This window comes from Ambystoma mexicanum, chromosome 1p (genome assembly GCF_040938575.1).
Source record: "Ambystoma mexicanum isolate Mex_15411 chromosome 1p, UKY_AmexF1_1, whole genome shotgun sequence".
Classification (NCBI taxonomy): Eukaryota; Metazoa; Chordata; class Amphibia; order Caudata; family Ambystomatidae; genus Ambystoma; species Ambystoma mexicanum.
The window spans coordinates 1,319,655,966-1,319,677,270 of record NC_090921.1 but is presented as its reverse complement, the minus strand read 5'-3'; the positions used below and the strand labels follow the sequence as shown (position 1 = coordinate 1,319,677,270).

At 44.5% G+C, this 21,305-nt stretch overlaps 1 protein-coding gene across 1 annotated transcript in view; it reads left to right on the top strand.

Moving 5' to 3' along the window:
• The window catches only part of LOC138453563 (serine/threonine-protein kinase SBK1-like), a 106,091-nt gene that overhangs the window by 72,737 nt on the left and 12,049 nt on the right, over positions 1–21,305 (top strand). The window contains exons 2-3 of the mRNA XM_069606545.1: positions 7,201–7,396; positions 17,588–17,790. Of these exons, the coding sequence (XP_069462646.1) occupies positions 7,231–7,396; positions 17,588–17,790 (369 nt within the window). The 5' untranslated portion in view covers positions 7,201–7,230. The remainder of the gene's footprint in view (positions 1–7,200; positions 7,397–17,587; positions 17,791–21,305) is intronic.

The window sequence follows — 21,305 nt, the reverse complement described above, 5'->3', positions numbered from 1 at the left end:
TTGACAGTCTTGCCTGAGTCATGAGGATCTGCCTTAAACTTGCCTCTAAGCACAACACCTGGTATGACTCCGAACTTGCAGCCATGAAATCCAAGTGCAAATATGCAGAATGGAAGTGGCAGACCTCAGGCTCACCCTCTGACAAACTGGCCTGACACCTGCTCCAAAGGCAATACAGACTCTCCATCTGCACCAAGAAAAGGGCCCACATCAAGGCTTGCATCCCGGGTGCATCCAACAACACAGCTGAACTCTTTACAATCTGCAGGGAACTAGCCAAGTCCTCTGCAGTCTCCTCCTCACCTCTTCCCTCCCAGGTCCTCTACAATGCACTGGCCACACACTTCACAGAAGGAAACCAAGGATATCCTGAGTACCCTTGCATCCCTCTCCTCCTCCCCTTCCATCATCCCCTCTTCCCCTATGGCCTCCCTTCCTCCCTCTGCCTCTCCCTCCTCCTTCTCTCCTATCACACCTGATGAGGTCACCAGAGTTGTCCGCTCTATGAAGGTCTCCTCCAAACAGGTTTCCCCCTGCTCCTTCAGAACTATTAAGGACAACATCAGCTCCCTTGCCCCTGCACTCGCTGTTTTCTGCAAACACTCTTTTGCTACTGGATCTTTACTCTCCTACTTCAAGCACTCCCTTGTGCACCCCATCCTGAAAAAACCTCTGCAGACCCGGCCAACTACCGCCCCATATCTATCACACCCGTCCTTGGGAAACTCTAGGAGAAGCTGGTCTTCCCCCAACTAACCCAGCACACTGAACCTGTCGGCTGCCTCCTTGACCATCAATCTGGATTCCGATCATCCAGAGGCATGGAAACTGCCCTTCTGAACACCCCCGAGGAATTGCTTACATCTCTTGACTCCAACTCTATGTATGTTCGCATTCTACTTGATCTCTCCTCTGCATATGATACGGTGAACAACTGCATCCTCATAAAACAGCTCCACAATGCCCTAACCATCTTGGAGTGGGCACTGGACTGGCTGACTTCCTTACTCATTGACCGTCCGTCTCAGTTTTTTCTGGGCTCTTTTTCCACCTCCAACTCCATCTCCACCTGCGGCTTCCCACAAGGCTCCAGCCTTTCACCCTGGCTCTTTAACAACTACTTTGCTCCGCTTTCACACCTTGTTTCTACTTTCCCCCCAAAATTCCAGTGGTATGCAGATGACACACAGCTCTTCTTCAAACTTCCCTCTGATCCTCTTCTTACTGCATCCCTCATTCCTGACTGCCGATCTGCCATCCAGTCCTGGTGCATTTCCAATGATCTCTGCCTTAATGCAAGGAAGACTGTGATCCTTCCTATTGGGACCCCTGCTCCCTCCTTCTGTCCACTCCATGGGCTCTCTCCCTTCTCCTTCATCCGAGGCCAGAAACCTGGAAGTCATTTTTGACTCCTCTCTTTCCTTCATCCCTCACATTCAGGACCTTGCCAAGAAGTCCCACTTTCAACTCCACCTTCTCAAGGAATTCTTCATTTCCTCACTTTCCCCCAGAAGCTCAACGTCTCTAGAGCCCTTGTTCTCTCTAAGCTAGTTTACTGCAATAGCCTTTTTCCTTAAGCTACCCTCTTCTTCCATACGAATGATCCAACTAATTCAGAATAGGGCTACAAGACTTATCCTTGGTCTCAAGCCAAGGGACCGCATCTCTCCAGCCCTAAAATCTCTCCATTGATTCCCAGTTGTTGCAAGGATCAAATTCAAATCCCTCTGCATCATCCACAAGGCTGTCTGGGGCTGGGGACTACGTTATCTGCAACTTGCTCTCACTAAATATTCTCCCTCCAGATCTTTATGCTCCTCTGGCATCAACTCTCTGTGTGTTAAGTGCTTTGCTAAACAGTGAGCTGGTGGCCAATCTCTTTCCTCAGCATGCTCACTCCTATGGAACAGCCACCCTCTTCCTCTTCATCTTGAGCCGGATCTCCTCAAATTCCAGAAGCTCCTCACGACTCTCCTTTTCTCCTCCTCCTTCCCTTCCTCCCTCCTCTGATAAATCTCACAGCTGCTGAGGCCCTGAGCCCTGGCTTCCCACACCCAATCACCTGCAGCCTCTGCCCCTCCCAGCACTTTGCCTTGGCATGCACTGGCCTGTGCCACCACAGGCGTGCACTTACATATTTATTGGTGGTATACCATTCCACCCAGATATTTAAAGCTGCTCACTCCCCAGCACTTACCCCCTGCTCCCCCACCCCCCCTCTCTCTCTCTCTCTCTCTCTCTGCACTTGCACTTTCTGAATGCTCACAAGGCCTAGTAGGTCCACCTCTATCTTACATTGTTATATCTAATTGTACTCCCATGTTCCCTCCCTGTTGCCCTTTGAGCATCTTGAAACACAATTTACCTGTTGTATAACAGCTTTACAAATGCACAATAAACAAATAAATAAATATACACACTCCTACACGTATATTTTATGAGGCTATTTATTGAGTGCAGACCTAGCATTGGGAAGTAACAGAACACTTAACAAAGCATAAGAAGAAGGACAGAGTAAGGGAAGCAGAAATACAGGTGACTGGGGAGCCAACAACTGGGTCGGGTGAGGGTCAGTGATTTGGCAACAAGGGATCTACAAGAACCCAAGGAAGGAAATATTGGAGCTGATCACCCAGTCTCTTATTAGTTGGGAAGTGGAGGGTGTTTGACGCCTAGGTTTTAGGGGGGAGACATTCCTCGAAGACAAGATTATTGAGCTCTTCCTGAAATATAGATGCCAGGGGCTAGCCTGGTGTTGACGCAGAGGAGGTTTCAGAGTCTCAGGATGTAGTCACGGAAGGCCTGTCTTCTGCTTCTTTCCATCCTGCATCAGCACAGTTCAAGTCTGCACATGTCCTTTCTTCTAATGCCTGTGGAGGTGCTGAGATTCTCAGTTAGGTAGCTTTGGGGACTTCTGTGTGACAGCCTTGTAGATTACAGAGCAAGATTGGATGATCATTCATGCTTGCAGCAGGATCCAGAGCAGTTGATTTTCTGCAGGAGAGAAAGCTGGTACCAAACCATGTTTGTCTTCCTTGCTATGAGCTGTTTGAAGGGGAGATGTCTGTCGATTTTGAACCCAAGAAATTTAGCTGAGGTGGCTAGCTGGGGGTAAGTTTTACTTGACTGTCAGCATACAGTATGAGGTTTACATGCAGTGTTGCAACACACCTAACAGTAGACCCCTGCATTACTTGAATTCTGGTCGTCCAGCCCCTGTTACCTTTCATTATGCTCAATAAATTGCATTTTGATCTCCCAGCCCTGTGTTCCTTACATATGTACTGCATTATTTGAATTTGGGTCACCCCTGTATTCCCTCCTCTCTATCACCCTCCCTTTTCTGCCCAATGTCACCCTCCCTAATCTCCTGCATTTTACTTGTCCTTCTCTCATAGTGTATCCCTCACTCTCCAATCTTCTACAACTGTCTTTGTCACTGCCATACTTATGCCCCAATGGTGTCTCTTCCCCCTCCCAAACCACTCCTCACTTTCTCCCCATTTTCTATCTCTTCCTATTGTGTCCCTACGTTTTTCCCCACTCACAAAAAGTCCCCAGGCCATGGTCCTTCCTCTAATCTCATGTATTCCCCTCCAGTGTACCTTCCTTGTGCTCACATTTCCAAACTTCCCTTAAATACAGGCTCTTGAATGCCAAATATATATGTGTTATATATATATATATATATATATATATATATATATATATATATATATATATATATATATATATATATATATATATATATATATATATATATATATGTGTGTGTGTCTGTGTAATCATGCCTCCTTCGTCACTGATAACTTTGATGAACATGCCCCACTCTTAGTCCCAGCAGTCAAGGTTATCAATTAGACTTGAAAAACTCCCTTGACTCCTCTGCCCCAGAGACCCAATCTGCTAACTTTATACTCTCCTCCTGCTCTTCCAAAAGAGGTGGAGGTTGATTTTTTGGTAAACAAGGCCCATCCCTCTTCCCACTTCCATCTGACTTTTTACCTCTTCCCTTTAAATTCATCACTCAACTTCTCACCAGCCTTCTAATCCATCAGATGCCTTGCCTCCACAACCCCTTCTCTCATCTAGGCCTTCATATAGACTCAATTCCAAACAAAATTCCAATAGCACCCATAGTGTTCCCAACCCCCCAACTTGAATTTGACTCCCTTAAATTTCTGACCATTCCTTGGCCCTCATTACGACCCTGGCGGAGTGGGTCTACGCCAGCGGTATTCGCGGCGGACCCGTCCGCCCTACTACGAGTTCCCGTAGCACCATGGAGCGTTTTCCGCCTGGTTTTTCCGGGCGGAGAAATCCATGGCGCTACGGGACCTTGTTGTTAATTACGCCACCGTATTTTACGGTGGCGTAATTAACGCCTTCCCCACTCCCATTATACCCTATGGGGCAAAAATGGGAATGGGGAAGGGTGAAATGGGGAATGGGGATTTACCGCCCCGCCAAGGTCGGAATGGGGCGGTTAATCCGCCAACCCCCATGGCGGTATCGGCAGCTTTCCGCCGTGCTCCATGGTGCATATTGCACCACGATTTCCACCAGGGTCGTAATGAGGGCCCTTCTCCTCACTTCTCATTCTACCCACTCGCTACCATGGTAACACAAATGAGCTTGTCTTCCTCTTGTTCTCTCTTCCCTTATCCAATATCACTACTCAGCCTCGCCTTTATTACAACTCAGTACTCCATTTTAATATCAATATTTCCACACCCTCTGGCTATCCGAACCTCACATCTCCAAACATACATTTAAACCACACACCTTATATCCTACCTAGCCAAAGTCTGGTAATCCCTCCTTTTTCATGCTCATCACCAGACCTCCTCTTTTGAGCCTTCTCTGACTTCAGCCTTGTTTTGAGCCCAGGATCAACCCTCAGAACACCCTCCTAAAAAGGAGATATACAATGACACCTCCATTTGTATCTTAAAAACAGGATCCATCTCTTCTCCTCACCTGAAAGGATGCCCACCTCTCCATCAGAGACATAAACTCTGCAACATTATTCTACTTCTCTAATCCAATTAGCACCTTAGTACTCTCACTCCTGCCACCTCCACTCCACACGACAAGCCATGTTTACTCCTCTTAGCACTAGGGCTATCTCTTTTCCCTCTCCACTGTAGACTGTGCCCACTACTTCTATTTTAAAGTAGAAAATCTCTCTGACACACTCACCCACATCCTATCTTTCCCTCTCCCTTTTTCTTTCTCCCTCCATGACCTACACTTTCCACCTCCTCCTTAGGCTCTTCCCCCTGAATGTTCCTGATGGACTCATCCTTAGGGCTGCACTGGCACCCCGTGCCCCCCTTCAACCATTTGCCTTGCAGATGGTGAAAGAACTGGTAGAACTGATTTCCTTCTAACACTCTGCCTTCTTTAACCTCTCCATTTCCACCAGTATCTTCCAAGCCTGCTTTCAGGTGGTAACTGTCCTACTAATGCCCAAAAGGCCCTTGGCAGACCTCAATAACTCTGACAACTACTGATTTGAATTCCCCCCGCCCACTAGTCCATCATTCTTCACCATATTTCCTTTAACCGTTTCCTTGACTATCCTAAAATTAATCTACTGTACATAGTACCTTTTAAACAGGTGTCCCCTCAGAGCACTGTTTGCCACCCGTCAGCCTTATCCCTGGTTGCTGTATCATGTCTTCCCTTTCACCCACTGGTCCGCTGTTCACTAACCCTCCTGCTAATGTGTGGCACCAGAATAAGGATCGGCCAATTTGCTGTTGATTTCTCATGCACGTATTTCTGGGTGAAATACCCATTACCCCTCAATAATTACAAATACAATCAAATACCAATAGTGTTTTGGAAACACGGTTTGTACTAAAACGACTGCATAAAATATTTCCAAGCACCACCTGGAGGCTGCCATCTTTCAAGAGGGGGATTCCCAGCTCACTTGCTCTGGCTTTACGCATGGATTATTGGTCCTCAACTGCCACGAAATCTGATGATGATGTAACCAGTTGATCCTTGACGCGTGAGAGTATGGTTCTCAGTTGAGAAGCTGAGGAGTCAAAACAAGGCAAGTCCCAATCTGACTCATGAGAATGCTGCTGCATTGCTACAAGTGATTTTCTAAGTGCACGTAGAACCCCATGTGGCTTAACATTTAAATAAATTGAAGATTCTCATCTTTAAACAAAAGTCCCATGTTTCCTTAATGACCCCTTTCCTATTCATCTTGGTATCACTTGTCCTGGTAGTTGCGCTGCTCAACGCCATGCAAGAGGATCACGGTTGGGACAGAAAAGGTTGAAATACTGCTACAGCCATAACCTGCATTATTTCTGAATCAAAGGGCAGATGCTTGATGTTCATTTTAAGAGCATTGCAGTGGCATTCCACCTCTTTGATCTGTTACTGAAAAATATACTGCGCAAGCGTCTCCTTTGTGGCGTTGCACCGCGGACGTGTTTGCTATTAACATACGTTCAGACCAACCAAACTATCACAGTTTGAACAATGTTGCGTTTCAATGTTTTGGATATATATATATATATATATACAATCATATCATATCATATCATATCATATGTGAAGTAGGAATGTGAGACCAATACATCCCAGTTATTTACCATTTGAGAAATTCCACGGGCCATATGGTGGAGATTGCGGGCATTTCAATTTACCATGGATGGTTGTAGGCTTCAATAGGAAGATCTGTGGCACCGCACTCTCCGTTTTTGGGACTAGTGGATGTTTCCTCAGTGATCTTATAGTTGTTGGGTTAAATATGGGCCCCAAATATGATATTTTAGAAAGGAACAGCCAGGAAATCCAGATTGCAGTGGAAAGCGAAGCTGCAAGGTATATAGCAGGCTGGATATTCCATACTACAGTGTTAGTATATAACTAGCAGTTGCATGATCCTTATTGAACGATTAGAGCTGTGAGATCAAAATGTACAACTAATGACCTACATTTGATATTCTTTTGTATAGCCAAGAAAAGCAGAAGCATGTGCAATTTGAGTTTTTTAATATCCTAAAATTTACTGTGAGTTTCAGTTGGAAAATCAACACTTTTATCATTTTTACCTGCATCTCTTTCTCGGCTCAGAAAAAGTCCCACGCCTGGGGTTATCCCCCCCGAATATAATGCTAGAGAGCTCACTGTATTTGGCGTTTTTCATTCTGTTTGTCCAATCTCTTTCAGAGGCTTTGCAAACACAAATCAAAGTCAGCCATGAACTTGAACGAAATAGACGAGAATGAGGAGATCCTCCAGGAGATGATGGAGTTAACCTCCCAGACCATGCCCCTGTTGGATCTGAAGGAACACTACCGGGTCATCAAGGAGCTGGGCAGCGGCTCGTATGGACATGTCTTGCAAGTGGAACATCGGTCGCGAGGTATGGATCAGGGTGAGGAGTCTGTGAGTAGAAATTCCTTCAATTCACAGACATTGTAATGGTTGGAAAATTAGGCTTAAGCTTTGCATGTACTCTTCTACAGAATACATCTTCTAGCCTTTTCTTTAAAAAAAAGACCAAAACCAATTTTATATCTGTTTCTCCTCTTAAGCATTGTCGTCATTGTGCAGTGCATGGTGTTGAAATGGCTGCACACTACCATGTAATTATCTATGTTTTATTTATGTTGGTTGTTGAAGTTATTGTCAGGATAACCATGACTCTATAAATCCATTTGTGATATAAATAACCCTGCAGGGACAGCTTTCTCACCAGCTGTGACTACCCTATTAGGAGGGATAAAGAAATATGCCATGAGTGACTCTGACCCTCTAACATCCTCACCCTTAACCTTAGCAAAGGGCCCGAGAGTTCATCTGTCCAAGCAGATTACACTACCACTATGCAGTTTTCACATCTAAAAGAAGGTATCCTGACAGAACTCCAGCAGTGTCATAATTTACAGAATCTCTGCGCTCTTATGGCCACTCTAAATGAGTTTGTAGCGGTCATATGTCCGCATAAAGTCAACATGGCAACACAAACTGTCACAAAAATCCCCACAGCTGAGCTGAAACAGCAAAATAAAACCAGAACATGGCTGCCCAACCAATATACTAGTAGCGAGTCATTAACAAGCTTCCAGTGTCGGACTGGGACAAGAAATAGGCCCGGTCACCCAAAAAAATGTGTCCCACCCCTTGCCTCAAAAAAGTGGCCCACCCCTCACCTCACGACCCTTGAGCTCTGATGACCCCACCGCAGAGTGACATCCCGGGAAGCGATGAAACACAACCTTTCACCCCTAAATTACTGTGAATCCAAACAGACATCCAAGGCCAAATGATAATATGTTATTGTATAGCAGTTACACTTAGCTCTTTTTTATTGAACAAATATTCATACAATATCACCCAACCTGTGTTGGTACTCATTTATTGACCTAAGAAGGATGAAAGGCTTTTTGAAAAGAAAAAAATGAAAGAAAAATTGAAAAAATATATATTTCTTTTCCATTTTTTTTTCTTCCAAACCAGCCCAGGCATGGCCAGAAACCGACCCCCAGGGACGATTTCGGCCCGGCCACAGTCCGAGGGGCCAATCCGACCCTGCAAGCTTCCCAAACTAACCTAATCATTGGCTCCCTGCAAGTATCAGTCGGGACACCGACGACCATTAAGTAACAGACCAATCACTCCAGTGCTGTTGATAAGGAGCTACCCAAGGACATATCCACGGTAACATTAGTACCAGATCACTTCCAAGATAAAAATCATGAATTACAAGCTCCTGAAAGCAATCCTGCTCCCAAGCAAGCTGTCAAGCGGAATGTGCGATCAAATAAACTGCTAATGCCTTGTATCAAGGACCTTAGTACACATGCGTTTATCATGGACCAACACAGTGATGTTATCTCAAATATCCAGAAAGTTACTTCAAAAGAGACAAGAGAAACTTTAAGAAATAAAGTTCTAGCATGACTGCGCCAACGCACAGGACCAGGCTCTGTTAGACTGGCGGATCTTAACTTACATATTAGCTTTATTTTGCTTATGGTTGCATTATGGGCTTGCCTTCCTGTTCACCTAGGGGGTCTCTACTGGTTTTTAGGTCATACTTTTATTATGATTCTTGTTTTATGTTACCTGTTGTTTGTATTATGTTATGTTATATTATGTTATGTTATGTTATGTTATGTTACTTGGCATTTATATAGCGCTTTATATATCATTGGTATGACCTCAAAGCTCTGGTAGGTTGAACACCATCGGGAACCGCAGTTCAAGTCTGTAGAGAGAGAGAGTGTCGTATGGTGCGTGGGCGCACCGGATAAGTGTGGAACTGGAGTGGTTGTTGCATGATAGCTGCTTCATAGCGGTAGGTGTGGTCTGAGGAAATCAGTTGGATGTGTTCAGTCTGGAGGGTGGACACCCAGACTGAGTTCTGGCTGCATTAGGCCTGAGGAGATGCCTTAGCTAGCGGGAATGTACTTAGCTTGCTGTGTTTTATTAGGATGAAGAGGTGTTTGTGGGGTCATGTTAGTATGAGAACAGCTAGCCCGAATTTACCATGGTTTAGCTGTGTTCTAGTTGAGTGATGGTGTATAGGAGAGAGTAGGTGTAGTAGTGTGATATGGTGGTTATCAGTAAAGTGCCTGCGACCAGGTACGAGAACAGGACAGAGGGGCGTACATAGCGGCATACATATATAAAGCGACAGGATGGATAGGGTAAACATGTGATACAGATAACATGGGGATACAGGTACAGGGGGTTGTGGCGGCACAGGGTGGGTCTCGGGTTCATTGGTGGGGCGGGGGGGCAGGCGTGCTGGGTGGGTGGGTGAGAGGGATGGGAGGAACAGGAGTCTTAGGAGGGTTGGCGCACCATCGGGCTCCTCTGGCATGTGGTTGGATAGGGGGTGGGGTGGGAGCGTGGTGGAGGGTGGGGTGGTTTGGGATGGGAGGGGGAGGGAAGAAATGGGAGGAGGAGGGAGGCGCACCAGAGTGAGGCTCTTACCCTGGACCTAGCTGGGCGGGATGGACTCATGGCATGGCGCGGTTGTAATATCAAGAGGTGGGGTTCGACACAGTGGATTCACTGTACAGTGAAGTTAATGGGGTGCACTGAATATCGCTTGACTCCTATAAATAGCGGCACAATTCAATACAGTAAAACTTTAGTGCAATCAGGGCACACCTAATGTTGTTGGGCACACTTCCAAAATGCAAGCTTCAACACAGTGGTGTTACTAGGATACAACACAGTGGTGTTACTAGGGTACACTCAGTGTTGTTGGGTGCACTTTCTAAATGGAAACTTTTAACACAATCTAGATGCAAGATTCAATACAGTGACGCTAATAGGGCACACTCAATAATGTTGGGCGCACTTTCAAAATTCAATTGTAAAACAGTCTAGATGTAAGATTCAACAAGGTGAGGCTATTACGGCACACTGAATGATACTTGGGCACACCACCTAGATGAAAAACTCAACACAGTGAAACTATTTTGGCACACTCAATGATCTTGAGCGCACTTTGCAAGATTCAATACAGTGACGCTGTTAGGGCACACTCAATGATGTGTTTCTGTAAGTTTCTAAAATCAAACTCTTAACCCAGTGACGCTATTTGTCACACTTTCTAAGTTCAACTTTAATGCAGTGAAGCTATTAGGGCACACTCAATTTTATTGGGAACACTTTCTAAATTCAAATTGTCACACAGTCTAGATGCAGTATTCAATACAGTGACGCTATTAGGGCACAATCAACGATGCTTGGGCACACTATCTGGATGAGAAACTCACCACAGTGAAACAATTTGGGCACACTCAATAATCTTGGGCGCACTTTCTAAGTTCAATTGTAACACAGTCTAGATGTAAGAATTTTCAATGCAAGATTCAATACAGTGAGGCTATTAGGGCACACTCAATGATACTTGGGCACACTATCTAGATGAGAAACTCAACACAGTGAGACAGTTTGGGCACACTCAGTGATCTTGGGCGCACTTTCTAAGTTCAATTGTAACAGTCTAGATGTAAGAATTTTCAATGCAAGATTCAATACAGTGAGGCTATTAGGGCACACTAAATGATACTTGGGCACACTATCTAGATGAGAAACTCAACACAGTGAGACAGTTTGGGCACACTCAGTGATCTTGGGCGCACTTTCTAAGTTCAATTGTAACACAGTCTAGATGTATGATTCAACACTTTCTAAATTCAAATTGTAACACAGTCTAGATGTAAGATTCAACGCAGTGAAGCTATTGGGCACACTCGGTGATCTTGGGCGCACTTTCTAAATTCAAGTGCGGCTTGAACACAGTGAGGCTATTAGGGCACACTCAATGAAGTGTTTCTGAAAGTTTCTAAATTAAAACTGTTAACACAGTGACGCTATTTGTCACACTTTCTAAGTTCAACTTTAGCGCAGTGATGCAAATAGGGCACAATCAGTGTTGTTGGGAACACTTTCTAAATTCAAATTGTAACACAATCTAGATGCAAGATTCAATACAGTGACGCTATTGGGCACACTCAATGATCTTGGGCGCACTTTCTAAGTTCAATTGTAACACAATCTAGATGTTGGATTCGACACAGTGAGGCTATTAGGGCACGCTCAATGATACTTGGGAACACTACCTAGATGAGAACTCACCACAGTGAGACAATTTGGGCACACTCAATGATCTTGGGAGCACAGTCTAGCTGCAAGGTTCAATATAGTGATTCTATAAGGGTACTAGTAATCGTTTGACCTTAGTATGTGACTGTATGATGTAACACAGTAACATTTTTAAGTAAGAGTGGTAGGGCTTTCTGGCGTGAAGTCATTGCTTCAATCCCCATTCTTGCCAAACTTACATTTTTGTTTGGAGCTGGTTAACGGTAGGCTACTGGTTTCTTGCTTCACCTGCAGATACCTGCAGATACGATCTGGAGCCACCTCTGTAGCAGCCACCCTTTGTCTTGGGGCCCTTAGCTGAGGGGGATGCCGGGCAGGGGCTGCCCTGGGACAGTTGCCAATAGCTTGGGGACATGACCCATGGACCAATCAGTACACGGTAGACGGGTTGGGAGGCAGGAGGGAGCTATGATACAGGAAGAGGGTGTGGGGAGGGAGAAAGAAGGCAAGGGGAGCCGAACAGAGTCTGGGGGTTACTGTTGGGCAAAATAGGGCAAACAAACTATTTGGAGCAAAGCTCCTGGGCACACTCACTGCACTCCTCCTGGATGGCAAGGGGGGAACTGGTGCATCGCAGGTCGATAGACCCTGGGGGACACTCAATGATGTTGGGAACACTTTCTAAGTTCAAACTTAAAACTTTAACATAGTGACACTATTAGGCACACTTTCTAAATTCAGCTTCAACACAGTGACGCTATTAGGCACACTTTCTAAGTTCAACTTTAACGCTATTAGGCAAAATCAATGATGTTGGGAATACCTTCTAAATTCAACTTTAACAAAGTGTTGCTATTAGGCACACTCAATGATGTTGGGAGCAAGGTCTACATACAAGGTTCAGTATAGTGATGACCTTAGTATGTGACTGTACGATGTAACACAGTTAAACTTTTAAGATTTTTAAGTAAGAATGGTAGGGCTTTCTGGTGTGAAGTAATTGCTTCAGTCCCCACCCTTGCCACACTCACTTTTTGGTTGGTGCTGGTTTACGGCAGGTTACTGGCTTCTTGCTTCTCCTGCAGATGCCTGCAGATGCGATCTGGAGCTGCCTCTGTTGGAGCCGCCCTTGGCCTTAGGGCCCTTAGCCGCAGGGCTGCACAGGCAGGGGCTGCCCTGGAGTGTTCAGAAATGTCCTCTTTGAAGGGCCAATCAGGGTGCGGGGCGGGCACGGGAGGCGGGTTCAGCTGGAATCAGGAACAGGGAAAATGAGTGGTACGAGGGGTGCGGGCGGATGGGAGATGGGGTGATTTCACAGTTACTGGGCACAAATGGGTTCTCTTAGCAAAGCTCCACTCACCTGTAGCTGGAAACAGGGAAAGGCCCAGAGGGCTTCCAGAAATTGAAATGGAGCCGGTGCAGACACACGAGGCATTAGGCCAACAAACACAGGTCCTCAGGACCAATCAGAGCGGGGGTTGGCGGGTCAGGAGGCAGGAGGGGATGAGATGCGGAAGAGGGTGCGTGGAGGGAGTGGGAGCGGCACCGTGGCACAAAAAGGCCTTGGGGACAACACAGATTTTTTCACAAAAGGCCTGGATTGGCTGCAGACCTCAATTGTTTGTTATGTTACGCACCATCATGCCTATGGGTCCATTGTGCGCTATATAAATAAAATAAAGTAAAGTAAAGTAAATAACCCCCATTTAGAGTCAACGTGCTTTCAATATTGTTTGTGTAGCAATCCTCAAAACAGTGTGGCAGGATAAAATCAAGGAACGTGTGTGTCCCTTGGGGGCCAGACCTTAAGTGATGTGTCAGATTTCATATTCCTGCTTTTAGTTGGGGTTGAGCTAGCCAGGAGACTTGATGGAGAGGAATTACCGGCTACATGGGCATCTTGGGGCATAAATCGACCAGAATACAAGGTGGGTTTTGTCTATGGTGTTACTGAGTCATTGTGTTGTGTGTTACACGCATTCATCCAATTCTTAAAATTAAGAACATAGCCATGGTCAAGACTTCTGCATAAAATGCACCACTTGCCTTAATCCTCGACATATGTCTCAATTTAGTGCATGTGCCACTTTGATTTTATATCCCTTTCCCTTCTCTCTTCATCTTCTTGTTTTAGCTATAGTTTTTACTTTTCTTTATTCTCAAATTCTCTCTCCTTTTTTTTCTCTTTGTGTTGTACCCTCAGACGACTACCTGGGTCTCCCACAGATATGTTTGTCATTCAGATTCTCGGTTCCATTCTCTTCATTCTCTTTCTCTCTGTTGCTTTCTCTTTCACGCCTCTGTGCCGTGATATCATTTGGGGGACACTAGGGGTTGCAGCTCTGACCCCTGCTGTCTCCCTTGCTGCCTCTGCCCAAATAAAAAGAAAACAATGTTTTTTTATTTTTTAGACTGACTGCTGGATTGGCCCTTTGGGCCCTTCTGCCCTTTTTGAGTTTTTTGTGAGAGGATTAGCATAGCTCTGGGCAGTCAATGGGTGCATACATAATCAAATAAAACCCACAAGCTGTGTTTCCCGCCTCACATGTAATCTCCCCCATAGAAACGTTTTTCAGCTTATAAGTAGCACTTAAGCACCACCTTATAGCTAACACTAAAGATGTGCTGTTTGCTCTGCATGGGGGGCACATTGCTAGTACAAAAGGTGAGCAAGCCTCCTTCTGTAATATCGATTGTGTGCGTTACCTTTGTGGAAGGGCATTCATGATAAAGCTTTCCCTCATTTGGAATTCATTGTACCCCATGGAAACGGGGCAATCTCACTTACCATTGTATATCTTTTGGATCATTGAAGTATGTGCCTAAACAATCTAGCCCAGTGGGTGCATTGTGCTTATCCATCACAGGTGAATTGGCACACATGTGGTGCACACTCTCTAGGTGCTATTAGGGAAAAAGGGACCATCTGTGGGAATCACACATGAGAGAGAGGATGCACAGACTCCACTCACTCCTATTGTTGGCTCTATACCCCTCCCCCCCATCCAAAGGGTACTGGTGCCTCTGCCCTGAAGTAGTGAAAGCTCTAAGACTCTATACTGAACCCTGCTGCACTCTGGTGCTCCATTTCTTTTACTAAAGAGGCACAACGCCAAGAGCCACACATGGTAGGGTGCATGTGTGCCTCGCCAGGAGAAGATGGAGTTTAGCTAATCCATTGCAAATATAATTGTTCTATGTTCTAGTTTACATTACAAATGGCAGATATTAATCCTGAACCATTCTTCTGCAAACTTCTATATGTCTCAGCTACCTTGCGTTTATGTGTATATACATTCACTTAATCTCGTTTTACTTATTTCTTTGATGCGTATGATATCTTCATATTCGATTACATTTTTCTCTTATCAATTCCAGTTACATCTTTATCCTTTTAGTATTTGCATATCGTTTCAGTGTGTCTTCATGTCTTTCTTTCATAACGTCACACTGCCCTTTTCCGATTTCACTCATAGCTCTTCGATATGCCAATCTAACCCAATCGTAATACGAGGTGAACCTTCCTATTGTTTAGAGTTAATCTCTTGAAGATTGAAGATTTACTGATTCGAAATAGTCAGTGTGAGGCCTCTCTGGCGAAATGACGCTTTTGCAGGATTACCAATGTTTTCGAAGACCTTGAACACCTGATTATGTTGTTCCCAGCTCTAACAACAAAGCAGCTAATTTATTTCAGCCCTTTCTTTTTACAGATTCGATGGTGCTGGGCCTGTTGATTCTTGGCTTGAGTTGTTATCTGTGTGTACTGCTGTTGTAGTATTAACAGTCGTGGGATGTATTAAAACCCTTCAATTAGAAGAGACAATGAAGGTCGCCTCCATGGCTTCACTGGGGGTTACTGAGTAGGGATTACTAAATAGTTTTCTAATCTTTTTTTTAACTCTGGTCTTTCTGTTTTACAGATGAATGATTATGTTCAATGTCTTATTCTTTGAATGGTTATGAAATTGCTGTTTGTATGACAAGCATTCATTTTAACTTTTGTTTGTACTATACTTGCTTGTATTGAGATTTTTACTGTTATTGCCAACAACAATTAAAAAATAGTTTGGGAAGATAGCTCAATAAGTCAAGTTCTCCTCTCAGACCTTTTTTCAACCTACAAGTCTAGGTCTGACTCATGGCCCCCTATTGAAGTCGATAAATTGAGTATGATGAAATTGGGCAATAAAAACAACCTTGTTACTCTCTTTTGCCAGATTTTTCCTATCCCTTCAAGCCCATCACCTCAGTAGTGGACTGCTATAATGCACTAGTCCACTAGTTCTTTTTGGCTACAGCCCACCTTCCATGTCTAGAAACTGGTCTACCTTTCCAGTGTTCTTCATCTGGCGTATCTGTGTGGCATACACGGCAGCCATTTTGTAATTGTTTCAGTAATTTGTTTTGAAATGGCGAACACTAAGCCCAGGACCCATAATGGAAGTGAGTTTGTCAAAACCTGTCACCTCCATTTTCTGGAGGGGTACCTATAACGAAAAAGCTCTCAGCGCTAGGTAATAACAGTAGTTATGGTTCCTTAACCCTCTTTATTCTCCTTGTTCTCTGGCTCAAATCTACAAATAGTTCTCTCACGTTAGGGTAGAGTTGCCTTTAAATGATGGAATGCAATTCAAAAGGTATAAGCTCACAGTCTCACTTTCCCACTTCATAATTTTGCTTGGCATACCCTCGGAATATCTCTTCAGACATTGACCTTCCCAGCACAGTGCTGGAGGCCTTGTGGCCATGGCACACATGACTCATGCCAGTGGACAGGCTACTGTACTTTTGCACGTCCGCCCGCCCCTAGCTTCTGCTAATGAAGCACAACTGCCTTTTGATTTCCTCTCACAGATGCTGCGTTCTGTCACGTTCAACACCAGGGACGTAGACAAAAAACAGGTGCTGAGCCAGGAATACTCGCTGGCTTTCAGCCGACACAGGTTTAGCAGCCTAGACAGCCTGGGAAGCGACACAAAGGCTCATGGGAGAGGATTTTCTATTCCACTCTGTGTTTAAGGAAAAGCTGGAATTCTTGGAAAGACTGCCTCGAAATGCACGTTTTTCCGGTGTATGCACGCATTGTCATCCACACTTCCACTCTATTCACTTTTAGACATAGCCAGAGCAATCCACTCTCTCACTTCTTTGTGTTTTTGAGACAAAACCATACTTTGGACCCAGCAAAACAACCAAGATAATGACAGACAGAGGAAACCGTACCTTATCTGGTGGCATAATAAAGTTTGTTGGTTGTAATGTTGTAAACCAATCCAATACAAAGTTTTATTAAAAAAATAATAAAAAAAAATAAAGAATAAGCATTAGGACTGTTCACATTTTTGGTCCAAAAGTGCTACGAGCACACTTTCATTTTGTGAAATAATGGTGTTGCACATTTCAGTGTGACATTTAATTAAATTTGCAAATTAAATTTTGAATGAGTGACTGCCCGCACAATACACACGAACTGACGAATTTTCCAGACGTTTTAAACGAACGATTTGAGGCACAAACCCATCGCACTGATACCGTTTTCATAAACACGTCAAATGAGTGACTCTACGCACACAATGAAGGGAATGGTCGATTTACTCATCCTGAATCTGTAAAAGCCAACATATGATTTGCTCTCAATGCGCAAGCTCTAATTGGTCCAAAATTACAATGTAAATACTGATTGGCAAAACAACTTGCATTGATCCGTGGTTACATGAAATAAGTAAATTAGCGCCGATTTTAGCCCCAATATCTGCATTGGTCTGAAGAAATTGGAACACCAAGCCCTAATAAAAATCCTCTGCGGGATTTGGGCTGCTGGACTCTAATTCACTTCAGTGCTTATAACTGATGGCTCTTTTAGGGTAAATCGTTAGCTTGGGGCTTCTGTAATGTTGGCATGCCATTGCAAGTATACTGATGCTCAATTAGAAATGAGCCCTATTGTGTTTCACCACAGTGTTGTGCTTCTCTTTCTAACTAGGGAAGTCCATGGCCCTCAAGTTAATGAAGAAGAAAACAACGAAGCGTGGGAATTTCCTCCTGGAGTACTGTGTCTCGCTCTGCCTCGCCTCCCACCCCCACATCATCGGCACCTTTGGGATCGCCTTTGAGACTGAGAAATACTTCATCTTCGTGCAGGAGTTGGCGTCGGCGGGGGATCTCTTCACCATCATGGAACCTGGGGTAGGTGGGCTCCACTGGGGATCTTGAGTCCCACGTGGGAGGGCCAAGAGTGGACGTCACGTTTACAAAAGTGCGTACATTCATTAAAACTAAAGGGGTGGGGTATTTAAGACAAGCAGTCCTGGATGAGGAAACTTTGGTTATCCGTTCTCTCGTGAATGGGTAATTGGGTTTCATGCCTGGAAGTGGCTGGAATCATCTAAACCAAATTGGCTTTCTGATGAACTACCTTGGATAGAGTTCAGGACACGTGCAGGTTATGGGTCATCCAGTCATGGAGAAAAGTATTGATTACCATTGCCTTTGTATCCATAACTGTAACTTCTAAAAATAGATCATGTGTGCAATGGCCCAGACAAGTCCTCATCTGTGCAACTATTGGTAACCTTATCAGTGATGCGTATGAGCCAATCTGTTTTGGATCTAAATTTACCTGGAATATGAGCTTCATGAATCTGAATATGGTGATCCAGGATGTGTTGCCAGAAATGCATGGTAACATCACTAGGACCATGGAACTTGTGTTCTCTAAGAGGTTTACAAAATTGACAGCTGACCTATAAATTTGAAGAGCCACATTCTGTCCTTTACTGATTAGGGGGAATTACCCCACCATCAACTCTAATGCATTTAAATTGAGATTTGTCTAATCATTAGGCCATAAACCCCGGTGGATATTTCCCATTGGGTCCCCCATCCTGATTGACAGACATCTAATTCTACCATTGTGCCTGGAATCATACAATAGATTGCCCTGCCAGTCCAGTCCTCCCTCCATCTGTTGAAGACAGCATTCCATCATGGCAGTGTCCCATTTTAAGTGCTCCCGACACAATACTGTAATGATTTCTGAAGTGCAAACGTCAGTGGAACCGACTTTGAGGGAAGGTCATAATCGCAGCCAACACACTTATGGGGAAAGCTTTGCTCATGAAGACGTCCCTTAATCTCACTCTTAGTTCAGTTCCCTTATTCTCTAGAAGCTTCAACATAGTTGAATCAGGAAGGCTTTCGAATCTGAGAAGAATCTTTGACTGACGGTTAGAGGGTTTTGTAAATGTATTAGGAACTTGGGGTTTCACCCTAAATTACCCAGGGTAATCTAGATGTGGACCCCTTGCTCACTGTACTTAAAGAGGCACAGCATTACCTCACTGGTGAGGCCCGACTAGGCCAAACCATGTGTCCGGGGTTGCTCTTGGTACTCTTGTACAGAGGAGACTTGCCTAGCATTTCGATGCTCGACTGCCCTTGTGGGTGGGACAAATACTGGTATGCAAATGGATATTTCTCCTCTGTGAAAGGTACAGTGAACTAAAATGTGGTTGTAGACCCTCCCGAGTGGGCACCTTCCCATAGAACAGGTTATTGGCCATGTTAATTCTTGGTAGAGGGACTCCCAGACCTTTTTGTGAATTAGAAAATATCTCTTCTGTCTATCACAAACATCCTTTCTATTCTATCAACTTCAACAATTGACCTTTTCTTTGTGATGCATGAATGACAGCAAACACACAATCAGGTGCGCTCTATCTCCTTCATAGATAAGTCTTGCCCATCCTCACATGAAGGTAGAAGGGACTTCTCCCATATACACTTTTCTCTGATCAGTGTTTCGCCACACTCTATACGCGTGCTACTCCATTGCCTCTTGTACATTGGCAGGCCCTACATACAGTGTGCTAGAGCGACATCTTCCTGAGGCAGGAAATCCCCTGAGTTATCCCTTTTAGATATTAAGAGATAGAACTCCCTGCTACTGGTACAGCTGCACTCGGCAATTGGCCTTCTGTGATTGCCAGGTGAAGGTTTCAGTGTGTATCTTCCTTCCGATGCGATTATTCCTATCGCAGGTTAACTACACATGGCGCATGTGAGGGCAATGTTATATAGTACCTGGATGGTAGTGCTCAGTTCTCTAACCAGCATAGTGGCCCCTGCCATTGGCTATGTGAATATTATTTGTCTTCTCCTACTACAGATCATTACCTTTTTGCTCACATTGTTTTAGGTCCATACAAATCTTTGAGGTAAAGATACATCCTATTCATGGGCCAAACCCTTAGCAGGTTATCTTTTCTGCTCTCGGATTATTGTCCACATCTGATACAAAGAGAGCTTTGCCTCAATGGTACCAATGAAAAGTATGAAGCGTACAGTTCCAATTCAGCTAAACCGCTCACCCTAACACATGATCTGCCGAGTGAAATATCTGAGTGAGCAGACCATTTGTGTTAAGGATGTTGTCCTGCTTTAAATAACCTGTGTTCTCGTTCTTTCCCACTTGGGCTATTGTTCTTTTCGTTTTGGTCACTCTGCCTATGTTTTCTCTCCGCTGAAATCTATTAATTACTCTTTCATTTGTTTTGATTTTCCACTTTGCCCCAGCCAGAGAGAATTCGGACTTGATTGCTTCACTTCACGGGCCCCTTTGTTCTGCTTGAATACAATTTTGTTTCCTTGCCACAGTGGGCAAATGCCTTCACGATCTGGCACTACCTTCATACATCACTGTGTTTTTCACCATCTAGAACTCTTTAGTCCTCCTCGAGCCTTCACCTGGCTGTACCTTGCCTCTGTGTATGCAGTCCAAAGTCTGTTCTTTCTTGTTTCTTGCCTCTACGCATTGGAATGGTCTGACCCACACTAATTGATCTGCTCCTACGGCGATTATTTCTGCTCTCCTTTGAATTCCCACAATCTTACTTGTCACCTCTCTATTATCTGCAAAAATGTGTATTCCCTCTTACATATGTATCATTGTATAGGTCTCTTTTCAGTTCTCAGGTGCAAGTGATATATAGGTAAAATAATTGAAAATGAAATGATGCAGATACTAAACAACTATTTTGGAAAAGTGTGGTCGGGGACGCCCGACCATTATACATTTTCTAACTTTGAGTTCAAGCTCAATTCTATTGTTAGACATCAAATAATCTTGCGCGCCTTTCTCTTCCTCTGGAATGTGGGAATCTGGGAGAGTCGGCGCAAACAATGGCTACTCTGTCTTTGGTCATTTGTTAGACCTATGCTTCCAAGAAGAAGTTTTGGACCTTCCTGATTCTGAAGTCTCAAGGATAAGGTCTTGTACAGGGGACCTCTCATGCCCTAATTAAGCAGTTCATCCCTCATCAGGAGGAAGTGTCAGCCATTAGGTGCCTGTAATCCCAAACTAGTGGTCCCAAGTATTACAGTGCCCTTCATTCAGCCTACTAGATCACTGGGTACCCACTACCAGAGCCGCAACTTGATGTCATAAAACATTTCATTCAATTAGCAGGATAAGGCTTGCCCGCATCTCCTGCCACTGCCTACCCCCAAGTTTCAATTCACAATCATCCATCACAGTCTATCCTAGACTTGCCCACTAATAGTCCCTTGGCTTGGCAGGTCCGTTATTACTATGCTGGTATTTGGTGGGTTGCAGACATTAGGTGCATTATCAAAAAACAACAGCCTTCATGATTCAAGGGGGCATCTGAGCACGTCTCAAATCCATCGTACTGCCCGATGCT